Here is a 21,220-nt window from a genome sequence, read left to right on the forward strand (position 1 = left end):
GAAGTCCTTAATAATTCAAATGCTTGATAGAAGCTTTAAAAAGCACTGCAGTGAAAACAGCTTATTGGATAAGTTGTTTTGGAAATAAGCTGTTTTTGCAATTCTGTTTTTCTGTTATTCTTGGGCCTGTTTGTGGTTCCAATTTGTACCTTATAAATAGACATTGTATGTCATAGTTGAAAGGTTAATGCCATATGATTCAATTCTCTCAATCTTTCTCTATTTCTCTATCTCTCTCTATTCACATTATCATCTTCATCTTTCCCAAACACACTGTTTTTCACCACTCCATTTCTGGTTTTTTCCAACAGCTTTCGCCTTAGGGTTGATTGCTTTTATTCGTACACTCATCATGTCTATGACATCGCCCTTTTGTTTTATTCATACCTCTCTTTGCATAATAAATAAGAATTCATGGAAAAATTCATTTATTTTCTAAAATTGAAAATATTACATGGTAGACTAAGCCTTTACATATATTGGTAAAAGACTTTACTTAAAACAACTTAAATGCTGCTTTATATGTACATACGGTGTCTCCTTGGAGATTAATTTATTATCATTTGAGTCTCCTAGGTTGGTTGTTATGGTGGGGCTCTAGGTTGTTTCAATATTCCCATTGACTATTTTTTTCATGATAGATCTTGTGATATCCTCTATGTGTTGTTGTCTGCATTCATCGAATTGGAATGCTTCATATTGTATCTGTCAGGGGACACTGATCCTTTCTTCTTCTGTCAGAGTAATGCCATTTCTAGCTACATTTCAAATCTTTGTGTAATTCCTGGGTTTCACATAGATCAACAAATATTACTATTGCCTCATCATGCACGTTGTGGTGCTTCATCCTTTCCATCAAAAATACAATTTTTTCGCCATTAAAATGGTTCTCAAATGCCGGTAACTCATTTTCATCCTCTTCAAGAAACTCACCCTAACCAAACCTCTATCATCACCATCATCAAAAAATTTATTCGACTAAATGCATCAAAAATATTCAGGGAAGAAATTTATTGAATTGTTTTTCAAACTTTACAAACTCAAACCACTAGATTTTTTCTATAAGTTTGAATTATCTCCCTACCAAATCCATTCCTTATATTTTACTAAATTCTCCAAACTCCGCAAACAAAAACTTGCCGCATATCTAGTATTGTAGATCTCCTATTTATCTCCACGCGCACAATTCCGAGCACCAATATAATGATCAGAAACGGCTTTTGGAAGAAACTCATAAAATTCATTAAGAAGTTCGGGATGGCCTTGCAATAGTGTAATAACCTGTGGAAGTTCAATTATGACAAATCAAGCATCTAAATAAAGAGATTTTTGAATACTATAGTAGTTAACATGCATAATTAAATAGAACAAATATACCTCTTGGCAGACCATAGTGAAAGACTTCTGTTTGTTATGATACATAGTTAATATGCTCATAAATGATTTGTAAGTAGGATTATCAACTCGTTCTAATTGAGCCTGCAAAAAATTAATTTTACGTTAAAAACAAATATTTATCACGAGTTCCATAAAATCAACAAGACTCATACCTTTATCTTATTCAAAAATCTTGTGGCATCTTCCATTGTGACATGCTTCTTTGGTTGAGATCGTTCACCCTCCAATGGAAGCTTAATTTCATATTCAGTTGGTATGAAAATGTTAAATTTCAATAACAAATATGTATCACCTTCAAATATTTCCTTCACGTTTTCTATGAAATCCGTAATCTCAATCCTACAAATGAACCAAATGCATAGAAACCAGTAATCAGCAATCTGAATCCCTCTCACAATATAAAAAAGAAATAAAATAGGCATGATCAAACCTTTTTGCATCATAATCCATTAAGAACATTTCAAACTCATCATACTTATCTTCACCTAATCTACCCATTACATCATCGAGAAACTCTATGGCCTTTTTGGTACACTCTTCCATAATGTCTCTGTTTATCGTCTCTGATTGCCCTGGCCAAAACCTTAGGAGAAATTTATTAGAAAAATTGAGCATATTAACAGCACAAGATAATCAAAATCCAAGAAAGAAAAGAATATCAGAACTAACTGTATACTCGTTTCAAGAACCACGTCAACAATACTTCAGGTCAGCACAAAGCAGCAAGATCCTGAAAAATAAGAGAGAATTGAAAGTGAAAATCCGAATCAATCTTCGTAAATGCTGGAGAAATGACCAAGTTAGAGAGAACACTTTTCTTCTTGATTTTCTTGGATGACGACGTGAAGAAGAATAGAAAGAAGGTACTGATAAAGAACAAAAAGGATGCGATAAATATATATATTTAAGCATGCTGAAATCTTAGTCAGCGTAAATATTTACTGTTTGAGCGCGTTAATTAAATTATTAACGAGGCTAAATGGAAAATCAGTGTGTCGTTTTGGCAATATTTTGGTTTTTATCTGTCACCTATGATAATAACTATTCATCAGACTAAAGAAAGGGCGTTTTAGTTTGATATGCTCTCTCCTTCGCCTTTTTTTTATGGCCTCTACACCACTATGTATAACTTACTTTACATATATCAAGAAAAGACAATCCTACTACTATTAATTTTTACATTATTTATCATCTGTTTAATTTATTTTTCATCTTACAAGGGGAGTTTATAATATTAATAAAAGATATTGTTACGTAGCGGAATAACGATCGGTGATCGGTGATAATGTAGAAAGATTTTTTTTTTTGAGATTGTGGATTGAGCCTCTGATATGATAGAGTGGATAAACCTACAAGATTATCATTCAAAAGTCTAAGTAAGAAAAATCACAGAGATGGGATTTGTAAGAGTGAGAATGGATGAATATTAATTATGGCGTGTGTTAATTTAATATATGGTGAGCGGTTAAAAATATATTTGTTTATCTGACGTGTGTTGTAGGAGACCATCTGATTGACGAGTAACTCATATTAGATTTAAGGTCTTCCATCAGGACTCCACTTGTTTGTTGTTGCCCTTCAACGATGGTGCTTTTGATTGGGCCTCCAAAGTTAGATTGGTCTTGTTGGACGCTAAAAAGACCTTGAACAGTTTTCTCCTAGTCAATGCTGTCACATTTTAAACTATGATTGAGCTGGAGTTTCAAGACCGGCCTTAAAATTGTACATCTTCATTATATTGACTACTTGGGCTGGTTCATACTAAAGGAGATGACCAGGGAGCTCATTAAGTGGAAATGATTGTCTTCGAGAACATGCGCATCAAATACTTGTCTTGTAACTAAAATATTTCACAGCATAAACCTTTTACGTAGCCTTAGATATAATGGTTGAGGAGTCCTTTTTAGGATACTCGAGTGTCATTGTGAATCAAGGTTTTATCACGAACATTAGTGGTGATGAATCTCGTTTTGAGATTCTGAATAGTTGATTATGTGGACGTTTGTAATCGATATATGAAGGCCAAAAAGTAAATGTGATCTCTTTTTACCCTTCACATTTGTGAAGTTTCAAGGATTCGTGTGTTATTCTCTTTTATATCCAACCTTACAATTTCGCCATCCTATTCTTCACACATTCACTCCTTTGTGAGAATGAATTTAAAGTTGTTCAAGCGACTCAAACTTTATGCGTTATAAAATGTGTGACTTTTCAAGTTAACAACCATGGGCCTCTTTTTAATACATATACTTATCGGGGGAACTATGATGACAAACTTGAGAGAAAACATTTTTTCCAAAGATGGGGTTTATGGACAGCCTTGCTCACTAGGGGCTTTGATTTTATCAGTTTTTTTCTCTGATGAATCCAATTGATATAAGTGTCGTCAAATAGAAATGAAAATCCCCAACGTAAGTAAAGGAACATTGACAGGCTATCAGTTATGACACTGCCAACAACGAAGTAAAATGTTATATAAAGTCTCAATTGTGTGCTTATACTTATGGTTGTTCTTTTTTAGTTGGTGGCATTGAAGTTGGGTTGAACCGGGAAAATCACCTAATTGATCTAGAGTTCTTAAATGAAAACCTTTCATTGTGGGTGTGCCATGAAATATTGGTGAAGCTAGCGGAAATATACCCGAACGTATCGCACGCTCGAACATACAACAGAGTCGCCATAAAATTTTATTTATTCCCGAAGGAAAGTGAAAACATCGATAAAACCTGAGGGAAAGAGACATGTTGGGTAAGGAAGTCAGTTATGTAAGGGGAAGGTATTAACACCCCTTACATCCATGGTACTCCATTTGAACCGTTTTGATTGTTCTTGCTCGAATAGATCTTATATCAAAAGATTACTCACAGAAGAATGAGGGAAAAGGAAAGGAAATAAATAAAGTGCTCGGTGAGGATTAGGACCTTTATGCCTACGTATCCTCATTGTGCAATGAGGAATTCAAAGCTCCATAGTTCATAGAACTAATGGTGGGAGGTGAAAAGAATTGTGATAAAGGTATGGTCTGAACCAAAAGATTATGATTTGAACTCCAAAACGGGATGAAATATGAACTCAAGAGTAAAAGTGGTGTTGACCGATATGTGGACTTGTCTGAAGCGTCTGCCACTATATGGTATAGCCGAAAACAAAGGGAATTAAGTGTTCGCTTATGAGCTAAACAACTCTTGGTTCACAAGGTGACACAAGATGGAGCTCAAAGAGATAGTTTATTTGGCTTAAAGATAATAGGTATATCACATGGAATGAATGGAGGTAGAATAAGGATGCATCATGGAGGTGCATGGAGGAACACCCTAAGGCAAAAAGAATAAATAAGTATGCTCGCGAAGGATTCGAACCCTCGTACCTACGTGTTCTCATCGTGCAATGAGAAAATTAGAGCAATCGTAGTTCATCCTATTACGGCTGAAAACAAGGGAGGATGGGTGATAGGATTGCCCAAAGGCAAGGAAAATTGCTTTAAAAAGCAAGGAAGTGGCATTAACTAATGATGGTAATCAACCACAAGGATAAATCATATATGATTGGCCTACACATGAGAGGACTTACAAGGCAAAATATTCTTCTAAGGGAGAGAAATGGATAAGAAATGATTGGCCTACACACGAGAGGATTTACAAGGCAAGAGATTTGTCTAAGCACAAGAGATCTTATAAGACGATCAATGATTACGAAATGATTGGCCCACACACGAGAGGAATTACAAGGCAAACAATAAATAAGGGTTTTCCAAAGCACAAGAGGACTAACAAGGCAAACAATGATTGAGTAGAGTGGGCCTAAGCATAAGAGGTCTGATAAGGCTCACAATGAATAAAGGTTTGTCAAAGTAGAAGAGGATTGATAAGGCAAACAATGATTGAATGGATTGATTAAGATTTCAAGATTTTATCACAAGTGAATTGATCCAAAGGATATATGAATGTCAAAGAGAGTGCGATTAATGATCCACTTAGGGAGAAATGATTGTTGTGCAATGGTGTTTCACTGTTGAAGTATTGAACGATTTGATGCTTGAAGAAGAAGACTTGTCAATTGTATGATTCAAATTGCACTAAAGTCTATGAATAAAGGTGAATACCTTGAGCAACTAAATCAAGCGTCCCCGTACCCAAGGATATCCAGAATGAGTTAATGGAATTCTCCACTCTCATTCATTCTTTCTTTCTTAAGGCTCATAGCGTGCAACTCGAATCAAAATTAACAAGTTACTGACAGGAGATCCTGTGTGTTGATCTTATTGATGTAGTGGTATTTATCGTAGAAGAAGACTTGACAATCACATAATCTAAATTATGCTAAATTCTATGAATAGAGATGAATACGATGAGCAACTGGGTCAAGTGTCTCGTACCAAAGATATTCAGAATGAATTAATGGAATTCTCCAATCTTATTCCTTATCTACTTCTTAAGGCTCGTGCCAATCACTCTGAATCACGATCATCGAGCGTTGATACCGTTGCAGTGCTTGAGAAGTAATCCACTTTGCTAGTTATGCTTGATTGATATTGACTTTGAATTCTTGATCTTGGATTTGAACCTTAAGGTCATGAGCTCCTGGGACTCGGCATATCCAATACAGCTTAAGCACAACAGGCTTTCTGTATCAAGTGATCAATGGTCTTTGGATCACTTGAATAGACTGGGGGATTATAGCACAATACAAAGGATGTGGTTGAAAAAAATGACATTTGATCAACACTAATCAGTGGGATTGAAAATCAACAGTTGAATTACATACATAACCTAATGTATTAACCAGTCAAACTATATCAAATGATTCTATACAAGTCCTAAATTAAGGGAGCATGCATAGTAAGATATTTCTAAACCCTAGGGGTAATAAGGTCAATATCCAAAAACTGATCAATATGAAATTAATTTCTAACATAAAAAATTTAATTAGAATTAATTAAATCTAATTAATCCTAATTACATCTAATTATATCACATGATAAAAAAAAATTAAGCTATCCTAATTAACCTAATATTAATAATATCAAATTATACAACATATAAAAATCAGAAGTTAAAAAAACAAAATCAATTAAAATAATCTTAGCATTCTTTCTTTCTCCGGCGTGGTGGCTTTCTGGCAATTATAGGTATTGAATTCTTTCTTTGCTCCTCTTCAATTTCATTTTTCTTCTTCTTCGCGCAACTGCTACGACTTGAATTGAAGGGAAACTGTGAGAGTCTGAGCAAAGAATCTTAGAATTGAAGAGAGTGAATCTGAGAATTTGGTGAGTGAATGTTAGAGAGATCTGAAAACACAGTGAGGTTGGAGAGAGCAATTTGTGATTGGTCTTTGCTTGAAGATTGATGATTGCAATTTATAGATTCTCTTCTCTCCAGTTCTATTAGAAATGCAATTCAATTGCATCTCAAATGCAAGCGAAATTTCCTTGCAATTAGGATGTTAGTTAGCAGTCCAAAAAATCTGTTAGAGTTGATTCGAATGTGTTAGTTTATGGTTAGTTTAACAATTGTAGAGTTCGATTGAATGTTATGTTAGTTCACTTGGATCCATCCTATGTTGTTAACTGCTAATTGAATTTTAGAGTTAATTTGTTGAAGAGTGAAGTTAGTGAAATCAATGATTGAAATCGATTATGAAGTTGAATGGAGTTAATTGATTTAATGATTTTTTTGCAGGGTGTTTATTGGAATTCTGTTTGTGTGTTATGCTGAAGAAGTATGCAGGTTGGATTGGTTGCAGGTTTTTTTGATGTCATGGTTCTGTTAACTTAATTGGTACATGAGACTTTTCATTATGCTATGCAATTTGCAGGTTGGACTCAAATAATTGAGTTTTTTCTGTTAAAAGCAAATCCATGCAGGTTGGACTATGTTTGGAAACTTCTGCAGATGGATCTATCGCGTTCTACTATGTATTTTGTGAATTTCCTGGACATGTTACGATTGAGTTTCTAGGTTATGAGCTAAAGGAGTATTTGGAAAGTGCATTGGACTGATTTGTGGAGTGTGGATTGTAATTGTGTATATGAATTTGTTGTAACTGTAAATTTGCTTGAAATTGTAAATTAAATGTTTAATAACTAATGTACGGTTGGAGCCCAAGAGCCCAAGTGTTGTGGTTTATGTATGGGATGGTCAATTGGCAATGCATTATGAAACACTTGTATATTGTGATTTTATGGACAGGTAGAACAAGACTGTGTAACGGTTTATTGTTGAAATGAAAGCAATTTGGATTTTTCATGTTTTGGAAGTGTATGGTTTATGGATTTGGTTATGTGACGTGAAAATATGATTGTATTGGCTTAACATGGCTTAAAAAGGCTTACAATGAACATGGTCAAGAAGTTTACAATAGGGTTATGGTTTCAATATGACTCATAAGTGAACCTAGGATGGATTATGGAAGAAAGGAAAGAGGGACTAGGGTTTGGGATGAAACAAATAGGTGTGTTGACTTTGGTCAAAGTTGACGCAAGTCAACATTTGGTCAACATGTCATCTTTTTTGTAAATTTTCATGTAAGGGGCACTTGTAATGATTTGTAATGAATGGAGGTTGATATTTTGAATGAAATTGATTGTTTTTGAATGATCTTATACATGAACCTGATACCTGAATTAACTATGACCATGACTTTGGACAAAAGTAAACCAAAGACCCCACAAATGAGACATGAAATAATCACACAAGAACGTTTGAACGAAACATGGAGGAATGGCACAAAATGTGCTATGACCAATCACTAAGCAATGACAATGGCATGAATTTGCATTGACAAGATGAAATAAACCCAAACATATGAACTTGGGCTAGTCATGAGGATGACCATATGAAATGGGCCTAGGCACTAGGTATGAGGATGACCTAGGTGAAAGACCAAGGATGGAAGCTGATAAAGATGGTGGGACCAAGACCTCAAACCAATAGACATAGACAAACAAAAAATTCACATGTGGGAACATGAAATCAATGGGATCAAAACCAAGAGACCAACATGAATGGTCATGCACAAAAGGTTATTGAATGAACCCTGACCAAGCAAGAGAAACATACACCAATGGCATGAAGGAGAATTAGATGAAATTAAGGTTAGGAGGTCACACAAATGGAATTAGGATCACATCTCCCCTGATTAGGGTTTCCATAAGGCATACCCTTCAATCAAGGTCTTTGAATCAATCAAGATGCTTCACAAGCAAATCTTCAATGCATGAGCCTTTCATTAGGGTTTAGGTAGCCAATGCAAGGCCTAAAGAGTATCCCCAAGGTCCCATAACAATATCATCAAGGAATTGGGGTTTGAATGCCCTGAGGAGTGTCATGATGTGGTTTTCTTGAATCAAAGTCTAAAAGAGCATGTCATTAGGGTCTCCCCTCACATGATGAGCCAAACTCCGACGCTTAGGAAAAACTCTAGTTTTAATTAACCACAAGCTTTGAATCTATGAGATTGTATTAATCTGAATGCATGATGCATATGAATGTAGATGAATCTTAAGTCATGGGTCAAATGAAAAGTGAAAAAGGGAGGGAAAATTTTGGGGTACGACAACTACCCCTATTTAGTCTACATAGACCTGGATGGTTGAATTGTGAGAGCTTTTCAGATATTTAAGGTGTGAGTGTATTAAATACTGAAGTATCCGAAAATTTTCCTGCTGAGTACGAATATAAGGTAAGTGTATATGAAACATGAAGTCATGTATGCCATGTATGCTAAATTGTAGGGATGTTAATGGCAAATGAGGGTCATGATATCCATGCTAAATTGTATCTTTTATCATTTTATGAAACATGAAGTCATGTATGCTACCTTATGATATAATAACAGGGAGCCCATAAGCTTTAACATGAATGTTTTGGAATACCCTTGCAAACAAAGGGGTTTCAAAAATGAATCATCAGTTCAAAAACTATAAATACAGTTAACCACTAAGGCTTGAAAAAGAAATGTCATCAACCTTGAAGGTTGGTAAAAGTCTATCAATCATGTAGATTGAAAAAGGTTCATCCACCACGAAGGTCGGAAAAAGATTCAACAACCACGAAGATTGGAAACAAAGATCATCAACCAAAGGGCTGGAAGAAGGAGGTTACCAACCCTGAAGGTAAAAAAGAGGTTCATTAACCCTGGAGGTTGGAAAAAGATTCAGCAACCACAAAAATTGGAAACAACGATCGTCAACCCTAAAGGTTGGAAAAAATCAACCCTGAAGATTGAAAAAAGGTTCATCAACCACAAAGGATGGGAAAAGATTCAACAACCACAAAGGTTGGAAGAAAGGTACCAATCAAACTGGGCTTTAAAAGATTCCAAGCAAGTTGGATTTTGGAAGAAGTGTCAAATCGGCTGGTTTTAGAAGGTACCAGGCAAGTTTGGGACTTGAAGATGACAATAAAATATTGGACTTTGGTTCCTCTGATTTTCACACACGACTTCATGCTATGCTATATGAATGATATGCATGAGTGAAGCGACATGATTAATATATGATGACGATTCATGCAATGGTTAAGCCAGATGCTAATATAGAGAGAGGTGGGAATTTTGGGCTAGGATAAGCTCATCTAGACGTGATTCTCCGAAACCTACTTCAAGCTGAACAATTGTTGTCATGTATCTGGATTATGTATGAAACATGGAAAGAGCTTGTACCTGCGTAGTCTGCCTCGGCCCCAATATACTGGATATCTGCACTAACTTCCCCAGGCATAAGTTAGAGTATTATCATCAGATGAGGATCTCAAACTGGAGCAAATCCTGTGACATATGCTTTCTTGATTTGTCATAAGGTTTATGACTATCTCACACTTTTTTATAGGTAAGAGATAACCATTTTGAATTTGTGATTCCATCCTCTTGAGAGGGATATGGTACGATTGGTCACTTGATGGGATATTCTCCTTTTTGAAATTTGAACGCAAGGTTGAGCTAACTGAAGAATACCCTGCCCCTGGTTAAACATGAGAGCTTTATGTGTTAAAGAAAGAAATTCCTACTTTAGAGCCTTAAGGGGTTGACTAGGGATTAACTTCCTTATATCTCTGTTGTTTAGGAATTTAAACAATGCCTTACATCATCAACACAATCTTATTCAAAAGCATACAGACAATGATCTTGCGTATTTTTAATTACATCATTTTCTTTTGATTTTATTTGACAAATAGTTTGATACTGATAAATAAAATATGAGTGAAAACGAATGAATTTAAGCAAAACATGCACGTTTATTTCAGTATTATTATCATCTGAAAACCAGACAAATTTTACAAATGAACAACATATAACAAACAAGAAAATATTACAAATGAGACACGATTGAATCAATTATGATGTTGCTAGTCTTTATACTCCTCTGAAGAAACAACTGAATCTGAGAAATCTTCACCACTAATTGCATTCACTATTTGTACACAGTGATCTGGCAACGAATTGGTTATGACATTGGGCGCTGCCTTAGAGAATTACAAGACCTTCTGATCAATAAACTCTTGTACTTTGGTCTTAAACAACCCACAATCTTTGGCTAAGTGCCCTATATAGGCGACATGAAACGCACAAGAAGTGTTAGGATTATACTTTGGACCATAGGGATAAACAGCTGGTGGTATTTCTTTTGGCACAATTTCCTCTTGCTGAACAAGATACGGTAGCAACTGGGTATATGATACAGGGATCTGGTCACGCTGAGGACGCTTCATATGACAATGTCTGCCTTGACCTTGACTCTGGTTTCGGTTATCTTGCGGAGGTCGTTGATTCTGTAAAACTGGAGCTTGTGGAGGCTGTTGATACTGAGGCTGGTATGAAGGTTACTGAAATTGAGCAGTGGCGATGTATGGATATGACTAGTATGGAACATGAGCCATAGGTGCCTGAACTTGAGGGTAGACATTTTCTATCACAACACTTGCCTCAACCTCTTTCTTCTTAGCAAAACCCTGGGATTTCTTGGCCAGTGTCTGACTATCAACACTAGAAATCTTTCATGTTTTCATCTCATTCTCAATATGTTCTCCAATGGTTACTATGTAGGCAATGTTGGAAGACGAGCTACGAATCATCTTCTCATAGTACAAACCTTAGAGTGTGCTCATGAAGATATTAACCAATCCAGCCTCCGTCATTGCAGGTCTAACTCTAAAAGCCATCTCTTAGCGTATTCTTGAATGTTTCGTTGCGCTTGAAGACTTGATTTTGTAGTTGTAACCTGGTGGGAGCCAAGTCTAGGTTATACTTGTATTGCTTGAGAAAGTCTTCAGACAAGTCCTTCCAAGATCTAATTTTATTGCGTTCTAAGCTCATATACCAATTCAAGGATGCCCTAGATAAGCTGTCTTGGCAGCAATGAATGAGAAGCTCATCATTATCAATGTAGGATGCCATCTTCCTACAATACATAATGACATGACTTCTTGGACAACTTAAACCCTTGTGTTTTGGTAGACCTGGTGCTTTGACCTTAGTGTAAGTAATTTAATCCATGCCTTTTCATTGATAAGAATACTTATTATATACAAGTATGGCAGTGTCTATATTTGGAGGCTAATAATGTACAATTATGATGTATACCAATTATAGAGATATCCTAATAATTATACTAATTATAAAGATATTCTAATACTCCCCCGTAGTTGAAGCGGGAAGTGGACGGACATTGAGGTTGTCTTTGAAGTCTTGAAAAAGTATGAGAGGAAGTCCTTTGGTAAAAATATCTGGGATTTGATGTTTCAAGGGGATATGGAGAATCCTGACTTGACCCCGAGCGACCTTTTCACGAACGAAATGAATGTCCATCTCAATGTCTTTCATTCGTTGATGCTGAACAGGGTTACCTGAGAGGTAGATGGCACTAACATTGTCAGGGTACACCATGGTGGCTTTATGAATAGGCCATTGTAACTCAAGCAGAAGGTTTCGTAATAAGCAGGATTCAGATACCACATTGGCAACTCCACGATATTCTGCTTCAGCACTAGAGCGTGAGAGTGTGGGTTGTCGTTTAGATGACCAAGAAAGTAGATTGTCTCCAAGACACACGCAGTAGCCGGAAGTGGAACATCTAGTGTTAGGACATCTGCCCCAATCTGAATATATGTAAGATAGTAATGAAGTAGTAGATTAGGGAGAGAGATGTAAACCGTAGTGTTTTATGCCCTGAATGTAGCGTAATATCCTGCGGAGAGCATGCATGTGGGTGTCCATCATACTTTGCATAAAGAGACAGACTTTTTGAACCGCATGTGAGATATCAGGTTGTGTGAAGGTAAGATACTGAAGGGCACCTGCAAGACTACGGTAGATAGACGGATCCTCATACGAAACACTATGTGCGACACTCATCTTGGGTTTTGTATCAACTAGAGTTGGACAAGTTTTGCATGAAGACATGCCAGCTCATGAGAGGATGTCTTCGACATATTTCTTCTGCGTGAGGAATAGACCATACTTATGGCGAGTGACGACAATACCCAGGAAGTAGTTGATATGTTCTAAGTCTTTCATAGAAAACTCAGAGTTGAGGAGAGAGATGATGGATTACCGCAAAGCATCAGAGGAGGTGGTGAGGATGATATCATCTACATACAATAAAAGGTAGGCTAGATGAGAGTCTTTCTTGTATATGAATGGAGAGTGATCACACTATCTTTGGTGAAGGTGGGGAGAGGGCCGTGTTGATGTATATAGGTGACAAACCCAACGTATGCATCAGTGAGACCATATATCATTTTAAGCACCAGTCGGGTGTTAGTGACCAGAGAGTCGACGTTGGCGAGTTGATCAGATAGAGTTTTGAGGCGGTTGTAGTACGCTTTTGCCAATGGAAAATCTTCCAGTTTGTGTTGCTGAATTGATTTTCTAATTATACAACACGTGAATGCTTGTAATCATGAAACATAGCGGCGATGTACTTCCAGCATTCTTCGTCAATGTCATCGACGGAGAGGATTGATTGAAGAATATCCTGCGAGACGGTTGCGTACATCCATTGCAGTACCACCATATCAAGCCGATTCCAAAGTTCAGAATCGTTAGCCTTAAGATTTGCTGATGCTTGTATAGCTTGTGCATCCGATGACGAGATGATGTGATCAAGTACATTGTGAACATGTGCTCGCACCTTGAAGAGGGCAGACCATGAGAGGTAGAGATTAGAATCATTTTCCAACGTCATCGGGATTATGTTTTTTACGTTGTTGATCGCGAAGGCGGAGTGGAATTTGGGTTTCTCCGCCTGAGGAGGGTTGGTTTGAGAGGCTGATGAAGTGTCATCAGAAATTTGGGAATGAGAGTTTGTTTCTTTCATGGTAAAAACGGATGATTAGCGGCGGTGAGAAGGGTTTAAGTTAGGATCGTGACAAAACTGATATCATGTAAGTAATTTAATCTCTGCCTTTTCATTGATAAGAATACTCATTATATACAAGTATGACATTGTCTATATTTAGAAGCTAATAATATACAATTATGATATATATCAATTATAGAGATATCCTAATAATTATACTAATTATAGAGATATTCTAATATTTAGAAAGAAACACCACATTAGAAACTAGGCACACGTTGTTAGCATCCATACCATGCAGAGAAACCTTCAAACTATGATCTAGAATGCACATATGAATCTACTTCCACCACCTTACTAAAAAGAGCTCGTAACTTAAAACACAAAACTCAACCGGTAAACATGAACGAGAGCCTCTCCATCTCAGTCATTTTTCTCTTATGATGACCGAGAATACAGATGACCAATTGTTTAAAGAAGCATACACTCTCCTCCAAGTTTGGAAAAGTTGATATTAACATATCCAAAAAGAAACTATTGGTGTGTGGCAACATATTGAGAAATAGTTGCCAAAATAAAGGTACGATAAAAAGCCACTAGATGACTTCAAAGAGGAGAGAGTGTGGCTAACGTATTGAAACACGCCACAAAGACCTTTCTTCCAGAAGGTTGGACCTTCGATCAAATCTCTCCTTAAATACAGAATTAGTTATCATTATGCACTAAATCCCTGTTTGTAATCCAAAATATTCAGCGACAAAATTTATTGAATTGTTTTTCAAACATTACAAACTCAAACCATTAGATTTTTTGCTATAACTTCGAATTATCTCCATACCAAATCCATTCCATACATTTTATTAAATTCTCCAAACTCTGCAAACCAAAACTTGCCGCATATCTAGTATTGTAGATCTCCTATATATCTCCACGCGCACAATTCCGAGCACCAATATAATGATCAGAAGCGGCTTTTGGAAGAAAATCATAAAATTCATTAAGAAGTCCAGGATGACCTTGCAATAGTGTAATAACCTGTGGAAGTTCAATTATGACAAATCAAGCATCTAAATAAAGAGATTTTTGAATACTATAGTAATTCACATGCATAATTAAATAGAGTAAATATACCTCTTGGCAGACCATAGTGAAAGACTTCTGTTTGTTATGATACATAGTTAATATGCTCATAAATGATTTGTAACTATGATTATCAACTCCTTCTAATTGAGCCTGCAAAAAATTAATCTTAGGTTAAAAACAAATATTTATCAAGAATTCCATCAAATCAACAAGACTCATACCTTTATCTTACGCAAAAATCTTATGGCATCTTCCATTGTGACAGGCTTCTTTGGTTGAGATTGTTCACCCTCCAATGGAAGCTTAATTTCATATTCTCTTGGTATGAAAATGTTAAATCTCAATAACAAATCTGTATCACCTTCAAATATTTCCTTCACTTTTTCTATGAAATCGGTAACCTCAATGCTACAAATGAACCAAATGCATAGAAACCAGTAATCAGCAATCTGAATCCCTCTCACAATATAAAAAAGAAATAAAATAGGCGAACCGCATGATCAAACCTTTTTGCAACATAACCCACTAAGAATTTTACAAACTCATCAAACTTATCTTCACCTAATCTACCCTTTACATCTAGCAGAAACTCTATGGCATATTTCGTATACACTTCCAAAGTCTCTCTGCTTATCATCTCTGATTGCCCTGGCCAAAACCTTAAGAGAAATTTATTAGAAAAATTGAGCATATTAACAGCACAAGATAATCAAAATCCAAGAAAGAAAAGAATAACAGAACTAACTGTATACTCGTTTCAAGAACCGTGTCTACAACACTTCAGGTCAACACAAAGCAGCAAGATCCTGAAAAATAATAGAGAATTGAAAGTGAAAATCCGAATCAATCTATGTAAATCAATACATAAAGTTTATTCTCAAAGATGATAAATGCTTGAGAAATGGCCAAGTTAGAGAGAACACTTTTCTTCTTGTTTTCTTGGACGACGTGAAGAAGAATAGGAAGAAGGTACTGATAAAGAACAAAAAGGATGCGATAAATATATATTTATGCATGCTGAAATCTTAGTCAGCGTAAATATTTACTGTTTGAGCGCGTTAATTAAGTTATTAACGAGGCTAAATTGAAAATCAGTGTGCCGTTATGGCAATATTTTGGTTTTTATCTATCTATATATCGCGTGTCATTTAGCTTTAGATATATTTGTAAGGATCAGAGTTTATCTTTCACTTATGATAATAACTATTTCAATCCTACTACTATTAAATTATACATTATTTGTAATATGTTTAATTTATTATTCATCTTACAAGTGGAGTTTATAATATTAATAAAAGATATTGTTAGTTAGCGGAATGAACTATCCATGATAATGTAGAAAGAAATTTCTTTGATGATGTGGTTTGAGCCTCAGATATGGTAGAGTGGGATGAACGTGTACGATTAGCACTCAAAAATCCATGTAAGGGAAATCACAGAGATGTAACTTGTAAGAGTGAGAATGGATGAATATTTATTACGACGTGTGACAAGTTAATATATGATGAGCGGTTAAAAATATATCTGCTTGCGGGAGACCGTCTAATGGACGAGTAACTCATATCAGATCTAGGGCCTTCCATCAAGACTCCACTTGTATACTCCCCTTCAACGATGGTGCTTTAGATTGGGCCTTCGAAGTTAGGTCGGTCTTGTTGGGAACTTAAGAGACCCGGAACAATTTTCTCCTAGTCATTGTTGTCACATTTTAAACTAGGATTGAACTGGAGCTTTAAGACCGGCCTTAAGATTGTCCATCTCCATTATATTGACTATTTGGGATGGTTCACACTGCACTATTGCAAGGCCATCCTGAACTTCTTAATGAATTTTATTATTTTCTTCCAAAAGCCATTTCTGCTCGTTATATTGCTCCTCAGAATTCTGTGCGTGGAGATACATAGGGGTTTGTTTCTTCTTGCGAACAAGACATTAGTCTTATAAAATGATGCCCTAGATGATGAGAGCATTCAGAAATACCCCATCCATCTTCGAAGGTTGTAACCATGTTGAATCTTGAGGAGGCTTGTTCCTTGGGAAAAGTTGTTTCTTATGCTTCTCTAGCCCTCCTTTTCAAGAACCGTTAGAATGTGAGGAAGGTATAGATCCATCATTAAGAGTACTAGGTGAAGGATCATGAATCAGAGGTGATGATGGAGTTACTTTTGCAAGTGATATTGTTTTCAAAAGGCCTCAAAGTAGGGAGCCAGTTTTTGGGATGCTAGGTCATGGAGAAATATGTGTTCTCATACATCTAGTGAGTTTCTATTTTTTGTCTTCGAAATGGACTATATATATTTTGCAATAAATGTAAAAGTTGTTCATTAAGAATAGATGGTGGAGTTGTAGGTAATTGTTCAAAAGTACTTCGAGTTTCCCTTGTTAGACAAGTTTAATAGGAGTAGAGACCTCTATTATTGGTGTTTTTGATTACTTGAAATGTAGGCTTCTATCTGGTACCTTCAGAGATGCATCTTTGAAGTATTATGTAAGCTTGCCACGACTTTCAGTCATCAGTTATCAGGACATGGTGTAGAAACATATCCATTAGTTTGTAGCAATAATGGTTTGCGTTCGTCATGTAAAACTATTATACCTCGCCTATCAAAGACCTATTGAAACAAAGAGGAAAACCCTCATAAAACTTCACGCCCTTGAACGTTCTTCATGAGCAGATATGGGGTGAAGTCCTCCATATGCACGACATTCCACAATAATCAACACCCAAGTATCATGTCATGGTCCCAACACCAGTAGGTGGTGCAAGATCCACAAGGTCAAGGGGAACCACACTAAGGACTCCTATCAACTTAATAAGGAGATAGATAGCCTCCTCCAAGAGGGCCACCTAAAAATGAATGTCAGGGGTGATGCCTCCAAGAGGCCATATAAATCCAACTCTCAAGGGCAAGATGTTTATGAGAGTCCTAGGTCCAAAAAGGGAAAGGAATCAAGCAAGGAGGACATGCGCACCTGACCCTTAATATCATTCTCCTTGGGACTTTCCCGTTATAAATTCTCATAGGTTCTTGGTTAGTCCGGTATTAAAACCAAGATAGGTTAAAGCTTAGTCCGCTATGAAAAGATTCATAGGTTTGAGATTAGCTCGATTTTAAAATCTCACAAGTTAATGGTTATCACGTGTAAAACCAATGGTTAAGGTTTAAGGGTTCATCCCATGTAAAAGCTTGCACGCTTTAAGGAACTTGGAGACTAACTATTGCAAGATCCTTATTTGTGGAGAAAGGACTAACCGCCTGGATTCACTATTTATAAGATAAGACTCAAACTGTAATATTTCAAAGTCTTGTATTATTTGGTCGGAGGTCAACCATCATCTCCGTGTATAAGGGGATTCATGAGTCTTTCCTACTAAAAGCTCTCAACATTTATTGGATGTTATGAAGATCAATTTATTGGGGAGATGAGTAGGTAATTTTATTCTTTGGACGAACTTCTATACATTGTGGTGTTCATATCTTTCGCTTAACTTTTTACTTTTCTCCTATTTATTTTTTACAATTATTTTTCCACTGTTAATAATTTGAAATGATTTTAAACTCTGATTTTATTTCCTAAATATTTTCCAAATCAAGATTTTCCAAACCACATAATTCTCCCCCCTCTTTTGTGTGAAGTCTCAAGTACAACATATTTTATATTTTATATTGTATGTTGTCGGTAAGGTTTATTTAATGATATGCCTTCTAATTTGCATCTTCATTACATTCAGTTAACATGTTATAGAAGATGAGTTTATTATATCAGATATGGTTTGAGTGTTTTTCCAACCCCTTATCGAGTATATAACCTTTCATATTGAATTGGAAAATTATAATATGAGATATTAAAGTATATTAGAAAACAAATTACACTAATCAATGTTATACGAGATTTCTTCACCCCATTATTTGTATTTCTCTCTTTAACCGTTAGAACTTATTACAACGATTCTAGTTTTTCAACTACCCCCTCCTTCACCTCTAATTTAGTTTGCAAAATAAATAATATTTTGCAAAATGAACTAGAGGTGAAGGAAGGGGAAGTTGAAGAACTAGAAGCACTGAAACAAGTTCTAACAATTAAAGAGTGAAGTGCGAATAATGGGTTGTAGAAAGCTTGTATAACATTTATTAATGTAAGTTTTTCTTTTAATATATTTTCATATATCATATTATAATTTTCTAAATTAGATCAAAAGGTTATATGTTTAGTGAGCAGTTGGTGAAATTACCATTCCACATAAGTTATAATAAACTCAAGTAAACATATCACCACAAGTTGTAATCAAGGAATGTAATGATATGTTGTACACTAAGTCTTTCGCTACAGTTGGTTTCTAGAACCGTAGTGCAATGTGTGAAATCTGAAGAAAAAAATGTAGGCACTTGAAATCGAACATCTGACCTCAACCTTTTACTAAGTAGTGGTATGTTACACATTATTGTCATTTTACCACGGCTAGTATCACGTGGTTGTAAATAGGGCAGGTACAACCATAATCTACCTTACCATGGTTCACCGTCTGTAGTAGAATATTTCTCCCAGCTGTTGTTATATGTGTTATCAGTAGTAGTGTGAATTACTTCACATGGATCTTATGGGAATCATGCAAGATGAGAATCTTGGAGAAAAGACATATGTTTATGTCTACTATGATGACTACATCAGAATTGAGTTTATCTGTAAGAAGCCTCATACCTACACTAATTTTTATGCTCTTTACCATCATTTACAATGTGATAAAGAAGAAGACATTGGAAATATCATCCACACTCGAAGCCAACATGGAAGAGAGTTTGAGAATTCTAACTTACATTTTTTCTGCACTACTAAAGGGATTGCTCACGAGTTTTATACTCCCATCTCTTTAAAACCAATTGGGATTGTCGAAAGCAAGAATCATACCTTGCAAGAAATGGAGAAAGTAAGTCATTATGCCATAGAATTGCATATTGGTTTGCCTTATGTGATTTCTGGGGTTTTGGTTGATCAAAAACATGATATTGTGTTTACTGAAGATGAAAATGATGTTCCCCTTAGTTTGTTGAATTTCAGTTATAAACTGTTTGTCGGGTAATATATGTCTGTTAGCTCCTAATTTCGACGCCCATATTTGAATTAAGAAATGGAGTTCCATGTGAATATGTTTCGACTAGATCAGATATTGGGAGTTCTAGTCAAATATGCCTTGATGAGAGGGTTAAGATGTTGCAAGGACTTAGACATATTTTTAGTGTTTGAAGAAGTTTTCAACGAAGAATTCAAATTTAAATGAAGGTGGTAACTTTTGTTCTTATCTAAATTGCTGAAGATACACGTGGAGCATAATGGATAGTTGCATCTATGCAAAGCACCATTTGTCTCGATATTGTAGAAAGGCTGTTAGAAGCGGTTATTTCGATTAGTATAAATAAAAGGTCTTAGTGCTATGATCGTGTGTGTTCAAAGTGTGTACAAAATCTGTAAAATTTACCAAGTATCTGTGTGTAGAGAAATAGTAAATTGAGAAATGTACGTTTTATTTACACCATTGTCATTTACTTTGAAGTAATTCAATTCATCTTTTATTTCCAGAAATATCTCTTTATTTAATGGATTTATCTTCGTTGCCATTTATCTTCGTTTTTACAACATTCTCTTTACTCTATGTTGTTCGTCTCCTTTTTCGAGTATTTTCACGAATTACTATTATAAACATTGTTGAAGTGTTTATGTTCATTAGAATTCACTTTAACAAATAATTAGCACATGTTCTAGGATCAATCTGATTGATCCTGTAAGTAACCAAATTTAGTAATTTGGAAGATCAACGGTTATTTAGCAATTTTCACGGTAAATAAATTGGCACGCCCAGTGGGACAGTGGTAACGAGTTTGAAAAGTGAAAATTTCTTCATTTTTTAGTTCTGGTTGTTCAGTCATCTTCTCCCTTTTGAAAGAATTCGTTGTATGTTATTAAGAAGTGGTAAAGTAGGCACAACCGACGAACGCAAACCAAGGAGAAGATCCACTAGGATAATGGCGAATTTAAATGCGCCAAATAACCAAAATTCTCAAAATCCACCAACCAATAATGTACCATCCCCTTCTTCTTTGATAGGGGTGAACACGACCATAATGCACGTGTCTGAACCGGTACCATTTGTTGCCAGTTCGATGCCCACACATTCGATTTCCCATATTTAACCTATTTTGACTTACATTGGGACTAGGGGCTTCCTAACACCCCCAACCGATTGGGAATGCTCTAAATATGCCTTCAATACCCCCTGGTTTCTCTATACCCTTTGGTGGTCGAGAACAATCATATGGAATGCAAACTTCAGTGATGGTAGGTTTATATAACGCTGCTTCGACATTTTCAGAACCAGTGGTTAACATAACCTCCCCATTACAAGGGTCGGGATTTGGGGTTAACTTGGGTCGAAATAACCAATCTTTA

At 35.8% G+C, this 21,220-nt stretch overlaps 3 protein-coding genes and 1 long non-coding RNA gene across 4 annotated transcripts; 1 reads left to right on the top strand and 3 right to left on the bottom strand.

The window, feature by feature from the left end:
• Positions 1–1,083: 1,083 nt before the first annotated feature.
• On the bottom strand, positions 1,084–2,256 carry LOC127121396 (paired amphipathic helix protein Sin3-like 4). The gene is made up of 6 exons (XM_051051888.1): positions 2,212–2,256; positions 2,068–2,128; positions 1,829–1,981; positions 1,551–1,737; positions 1,378–1,479; positions 1,084–1,281 (listed from the first exon to the last, which is right to left on the bottom strand). The coding sequence occupies exons 3-6, from the start codon at positions 1,939–1,941 to the stop codon at positions 1,165–1,167; spliced, it is 519 nt and encodes a 172-aa protein (XP_050907845.1). The 5' UTR covers positions 1,942–1,981; positions 2,068–2,128; positions 2,212–2,256; the 3' UTR covers positions 1,084–1,164.
• Positions 2,257–6,424: 4,168 nt separating this feature from the next.
• LOC127121397 (uncharacterized) lies at positions 6,425–7,643 on the top strand. The gene is made up of 2 exons (XR_007803440.1): positions 6,425–6,526; positions 7,077–7,643. It is a non-coding gene; the product is annotated as an uncharacterized LOC127121397 (long non-coding RNA).
• A 5,624-nt stretch (positions 7,644–13,267) lies between these two features.
• Positions 13,268–13,711, bottom strand: LOC127123196 (uncharacterized). Its single transcript, XM_051053443.1, has one exon. It carries the CDS (start codon positions 13,709–13,711, stop codon positions 13,268–13,270), a length of 444 nt encoding a protein of 147 aa, XP_050909400.1.
• Positions 13,712–14,529: 818 nt separating this feature from the next.
• On the bottom strand, positions 14,530–15,789 carry LOC127121398 (paired amphipathic helix protein Sin3-like 4). Its single transcript, XM_051051889.1, has 6 exons — positions 15,700–15,789; positions 15,522–15,582; positions 15,283–15,435; positions 14,998–15,184; positions 14,825–14,926; positions 14,530–14,728 (listed from the first exon to the last, which is right to left on the bottom strand). Exons 3-6 carry the CDS (start codon positions 15,411–15,413, stop codon positions 14,612–14,614), a joined length of 537 nt encoding a protein of 178 aa, XP_050907846.1. The 5' UTR covers positions 15,414–15,435; positions 15,522–15,582; positions 15,700–15,789; the 3' UTR covers positions 14,530–14,611.
• Positions 15,790–21,220: the final 5,431 nt, after the last annotated feature.

Source organism: Lathyrus oleraceus, chromosome 2, assembly GCF_024323335.1.
Source record: "Lathyrus oleraceus cultivar Zhongwan6 chromosome 2, CAAS_Psat_ZW6_1.0, whole genome shotgun sequence".
Taxonomy (NCBI): domain Eukaryota; kingdom Viridiplantae; phylum Streptophyta; class Magnoliopsida; order Fabales; family Fabaceae; genus Lathyrus; species Lathyrus oleraceus.